At 41.1% G+C, this 6,000-nt stretch overlaps 1 protein-coding gene across 1 annotated transcript in view; it reads right to left on the bottom strand.

Annotated features, from left to right (window-relative positions):
* Positions 1–254: 254 nt before the first annotated feature.
* Positions 255–6,000, bottom strand: part of LOC128838469 (proton channel OTOP1-like) — a 32,722-nt gene continuing 26,976 nt past the window's right edge. The window contains exon 6 of the mRNA XM_054030672.1: positions 255–1,066. Coding sequence (XP_053886647.1) covers positions 896–1,066 — 171 coding nt within the window. The 3' untranslated portion in view covers positions 255–895. The remainder of the gene's footprint in view (positions 1,067–6,000) is intronic.

Here is a 6,000-nt window from a genome sequence, read left to right as displayed (position 1 = left end):
TAAATAGATATTATTATCCTCATTTTACAAACTGGAGAACTGAGGTACAGAGAAACTAAGAAACGTCTCCAAAGTCATGTGGAAAGTTTGTGGCAGTGCTGGGACTAAACACAGGTCACCTGGAGCTGAACATAAGCTACAAGATTAGCTTTCCCCTCAAACAGTTTCAAAGATCTGGAAACCAACCTGAACAATTAAAAGAAATTAACTTTATTCATTAGTTATTTTATCTAGTAAGTATAAAACAATGGGAGTTCATGAATAAAATCATGTTTAACTCATAAGGAATTATATACAGTACCATATCTAAATCTATACAGTGTCTGTACTTTCATACAGAGTACTCAGGAAGATAACATATTATTTTTCTCAGTCCGAAAATTAAACAGAATTTTCCCGTCTAAATAACAGATTTTGTTTCCAGTTTATATTATAAAACATTTTGCTAAAAATTGAGGGTGAGATTTTCAAAGGTGCCTAAGTAATTTAGGAGCGTAGGTCTGATGGAAAGGCAATGGGATCTTTGCTCCTAATTTTTGAAAAATCCCATCCAGAGGCAACATTCAGAGGAGAACTGCATCAATACCAACAACACAGAAAATATATCTTGTTTCCACATGTTGAGCCTCAGATGATTTAGACAGCAAAAGATTCAGATGCATTTTGGTTAACTTTACTCTACAATAATATTGAAAAGTATGTCTAAAAAAAAGGACAATAAAATGTGGGGGGGAATGAATTATATTGAATATTAAGTTCTATTAACTATAGTTTTATTTATTAAAATAGTTGTAGAACCTGTTAATATCAAACAGCTGCTGGTGTATTCATTCTTTCACCCTTTCATTTATTCAGTCATGCATTCAACCAATTGTTCACTGAGACTCTTTATAGATTATGTTTTGCAATTCACCTCAAAGAGTGAGGCAGCTGAATGCATTCGATAGAAAATAGAAAAAGGCATTGCAAGGTTAACAACAATTATCCAAGGTTCAAAGCCAAAAACTATTTCTTCCAGTCCATTGTCATACTCTGGCCGGCAACCAAATGCTGGTGGAATCCAAAGCTGCATGGAAAGAAAACAACATTGCTATCAGTCATCATCATCTTCATCAAGTGATGCTTACCTGTTGTGACTGTGGTATGACATACTCATTCCTTCTATACTGCAAATGAACCAATATCATTTGGTGTCAAAGATCGCTGAGCCCAATTCTCCATTCACACGGATTTCAGCAGTTACTCCGGGTTCATTCCAGTGTAAGCAAGCAAAGAATCGGGTCCTCTGTCTTGCTTAAAGGTAACAGATTTGGCCTGCGTTCCTATTCCATATAATACATTAAAAGGTGGCTTGTAATGCAAGACTGTGTTGCACTTACAATATAATGTATATTGCTTAATTCCATAGCAAGATTGCTGGAAAATACTTCCAGTTTTTAGGGCCAGATTTTAAAGGTATTAGGGGTTGTTCCAGTCAACATTCTCAGCCTGAGGCTATGGCTACCCTGGTGCTTTACAGCACTGCAACTTTCTCACTCAGGGGTGTGAAAAAACACCCCCCTGAGTGCAGCAAGTTACAGCGCTGTAAACCGCCAGTGTAAACAGTGCCCCAGCGCTGTAAGCTAATCCCCTTGTGGAGGTGGAGTACCTGCAGCACTGGGAGAGCTTTCTCCCAGCGCTGGCTTGCGACCACACTCCCACTTCAAAGCACTGCCGCGGGAGCGCTCCCGCGGCAGCGCTTTGAAGTGTCGAGTGTAGCCGCGGCCTAAGTGAATGAGACAAGTAAGTCTTCTTTTCAAGAGCTATTTAGGCATATAGCAGCCTAAGTCCCGCTGACTTTCAATGCAACTTGAGCTCCTAAGGGCCAGAATTTTAAAGCTGTTTGGGTGTCTAAAATGCAGATAGATGCCTAGTGGGATTTTCCAAAGTGCCCAGGCAGAGTTAGGTGCATAGGGGCTTTTGAAAATCCCACTAGAAGAGACCTGTCTGCATCTTTAAACCTAAATATCTTTAAAAATCTGGCCTCAGGCACCTATCTTCATCTTCAGATCCCTAAATAACTTTACAAATTTTGCTCTTAGGCCTTGCAATGCTGAGCAGAGCAATGCCTAAACACCTTTAAAACTGGGGCCTTAGTGACTTTTATAAAACAATTCCACAGCAAGTAAATGAACCCTTCTCAGCAAGGGATTCTTGCCTCAATGTGTGAACATAATTAATGGTTACTTTAAGGAGACCTACATTTGTTATTGAGTTGACAGATAAATAAACCCCTTAGGCCACATTACACTGGGAAGTTTTACAAAAAAAATTCCCACAGGTGGTATCACAGGGACAACTGAACTGGTCTTAGCACTAGAGTGAGCCCTAGTATAAACAAGGATCCCATGGAAGGGCCCATTTTTACCAGCATATTAAACCTGTAATTTGGGGCTTCACAGAATATGGTCCTATCATGGAAGGTGATGAGTGCTTTCAGTTGAGGAAGTTCAGTCTGTTGCAGAATCAGGCCCATAGTGTTTCTGGTTTGTGGGGAAGGGGGTTTGTTATGAACACCAGAGTTACAAACTGACTGGGCAACCACAGACAGCAACCAGTCAGGCAGCAACAGAGGGTTTTTTTAAAAAGCAAATACAGTGCAGTACCGTGTTAAATATAAGCTATTGGAAAAAAGGGAAAGTTTAAAATAAAAGATTTGACAAGATAATGAAACTGTTTCTGTACTTGTTTCATTCAACTTAAGACAGTTGAAAGCAGCCTTTTTCTTCTCCATAGTAAAGATTCAAAGCTGTATTAAATTAATGTTAAGTTGAAAACATTTGAAAGAACAGCCACAACGATTTGTTCAGTTACAGACATTTCAGAGTTACGAACAACCTCCATTTCTGAGGTGTTTATAACTCTGATGTTCTACTGAATGTACAGTAAAATTTTACGTAACTACATACAAGGGTTAGCCTAAAAATGTATTAATTGCGGCAGCAGCTGCTCATACACAAGCTAAAAAAAAGGGACTTTAATGGGTTTTGTATTGTCAGTGTCCTCAAAGCAAATCTGTTTGGCAGGCTGGGTAGTGGCACTGGCTAGTCACCCACGTACAATCTCATCTGAGACTCAGGCAGCTAGCCCAGGCTGCTGTGAGCACCACTGAGACTACACTGCTATTTTCAGCACACTAGTTCAATCAAAAAGTTAATCCATGTACCCAAGCTGGAAATTACATCTCCAGCTACAGTGCAGATGTACCCTAAAAAGGGAAACTGAGAAGTTATAATGATGTAGATATGTCATCATTCTCAGAATGGGGAGGGGGCTGGCTGGCTGACATGTAATGGCAGACAGCTAAAAAGTGACAATTTTTAAGTGCTTATATACAAATACTAGAAGTCTAAATAATAAGATGGGTAAACTAGAGTGATTCATATTAAATGAGGATCTAGATATAATAGGCATCACAGAAACTTGGTGAAATGAGAATAATCAATGGGACACAGTAATACTAGGGTACAAAATATATCAGAAGGACAGAACAAATCATGCTGGTGGGGGAATGGCACTATATGTGAAAGAAAGCATAGAAGCAAATGAAGTAAAAATCTTAAATGAACCAAATTGTACCATAGAATCTCTATGGATAGTAATTCCATACTTGAATAATAAGAATATAGCAGTAGGGATATACTACCAACCTCCTGACCAGGATGGTGATAGTGATTGTGAAATGTTCAGGGAACTTAGAGAGGCTATAAAAATAAAAAACTCAATATTCGTATTTCAACTATCCCCTATTGATTGGGTACATGTCACCTCAGGTCACAGAGATAAAGTTTCTTGACACCTTAAATGACTGCTGCGTGGAGCAGCTGGAACCCACAAGAGAAGAGGCAATTCTCGACTTAGTCCTAAATGGAGCACAGGATCTGGTTCAAGAGGTGAATATAGCTGGACCACTTAGTAATAGTGATCATAATATAATAAAATTTAGCATCCCTGTGGCAGGGAAAAAGGAAAACACCACAGCAGCCCACCATGGTAGCATTTAATTTCAGAATGGGGTACTACACTAAAATTAGGAAGTTAGTTAAACAGAAATTAAAAGGCACAGTGCCAAAAGTGAAATCCCTGCAAGCTGCATGGAAACTTTTTAAAGACACGATAATAGAGGCTCAACTTAAATGCATACCCCAAATTAAAAAACATAGGAAGAGAACCAAAAAAGTGCCACCGTGGCTAAACAACAAAGTAGAAGAAGCAGTCAGAGGCAAAAAGGCATCCTTTTAAAAATGGAAGTTAAATCCTAGTGAGGAAAATAGAAAGGCGCATAAACTCAGGCAAATGAAGGTAAAAATAGAATTAGGCAGGCCACAAAAAAATTGAAGAACAGCTAGCCAAAATTCAAAAAGTAATAGCAAAAAAAAAAAAAAAAAAATTAAGTACAGAAGAAGCAGGAAGCCTGCTAAACAACCAGTGGGCTACTGGACAATCAAGATGCTAAAGGAACACTCAAGGACATTACGGAGACACTAAATGAATTCATCAGTCTTCACGGCTCAGGATGTGAGGGAGATTCCCAAATCTGAGCCATTCTTTTTAGGTGACAAATCTGAGGAACTGTCCCAGATTGAGGTGTCATTAGAGGAGGTTTTGGAACAAATGGATAAATTAAACAGTAATATGTCACCAGAACCAGGTGGTATTCACCCAAGAATTCTAAAGGAACTCAAATGTGAAATTGCAGAACTACTAACTGTGGTTTGTAACCTGTCATTTAAATCAGCTTCTGTACCAAATGACTGGAGGATTGCTAATGTGACGCCAATTTTTTAAAAGTGCTCCAGAAGTGATCCTGGCAATTACAGGCCAGTAAGTTTGATTTCAGTACCGGGCAAACTGGTTGAAACTATAGTAAAGAACAGAATTGTCAGACACATAGATGAACATAGTTTGTTGGGGAAGAGTCAACATGGCTTTTGTAAAGGGAAATCATGCCTCACCAATCCAATAGAATTCTTTGAGGGGATCAACAGGCATGTGGACAGGGGAGATCCAGTAGACATAGTGTACTGAGATTTTCAGAAAGCCTTTTACAAGGTCCCTCACCAAAGGCTCTAAGTTGTCATGGGATAAGAGGGAAGCTCCTCTCATGGATCAGTAACTGATTAAAAGATAGGAAACAAAGGGTAGGAATAAATGGTCAGTTTTCAGAATGGAGAGAGATAAATAGTCGTATCCCTCAGGGGTCTGTATTGGGCCCAGTACTATTCAACAGTGAGGTGGCAAAATTTGCAGATGATACAAAACTACTCAAGATAGTTAAATCCAAAACAGACTGTGAAGAGCTACAAAGGGATCTGTGATGGGGCATCTGCCCCACACTGGCTCAGAAGGGGTTAATAAAGCCCTAGGGTGGCTGTGCAGGAGGCAGCCAATTAGAGAGGGGCTTCGAGGAGCAGCCAATCAGGGCCGGGCTGGCCCATATAAGAAGGGCTGCAGAGCAGAACAGCTTCAGTTGCTCCCTGGAGATCAAGGAGAAAGAATGCTAGCACCTTAGACAGAGCAGTGCCGGGCAGGATCAGGGGAGTGAGAGTGAGCTCCTGGCTGACTGGCATGCTGAGGCCCTGAGATAAGGGTGGAGATGGGGCTGCGGGGAAGTGGTCCAGGGAAGTAGACTGAGAGGTTGGAGGAGATGCAGCATGTGGCTGCCATTCTACAGGGTCCCTGGGTCAGGACCTGAAGTAGTGGGCGGTCCTGGGTCCTCCCCTCACTCCCCCCTCACCACTGAGGAAGTGGCTGGACTGAGGGACTTCAATATTGTCCCCCCAGAAGGGGGGAGCACAGAGTGTGGCACAGCTGGAGGGCTGTGTCCTGAAGGGGACATCACAGTCCTTGGAGGGACATGGGTCTTGGAGCAGAAGTGATGGCAGTGAGACTCCACCAGAAGAGGGTACACTATTAACAAAGCTGATCCCTAGCACATCCAGCTGGGGGTGCTGCAGTGGC

The sequence above is a fragment of the Malaclemys terrapin genome, chromosome 5 (assembly GCF_027887155.1).
Source record: "Malaclemys terrapin pileata isolate rMalTer1 chromosome 5, rMalTer1.hap1, whole genome shotgun sequence".
NCBI lineage: Eukaryota > Metazoa > Chordata > Testudines > Emydidae > Malaclemys > Malaclemys terrapin.
This window is presented reverse-complemented; position numbering and strand designations above follow the sequence as displayed.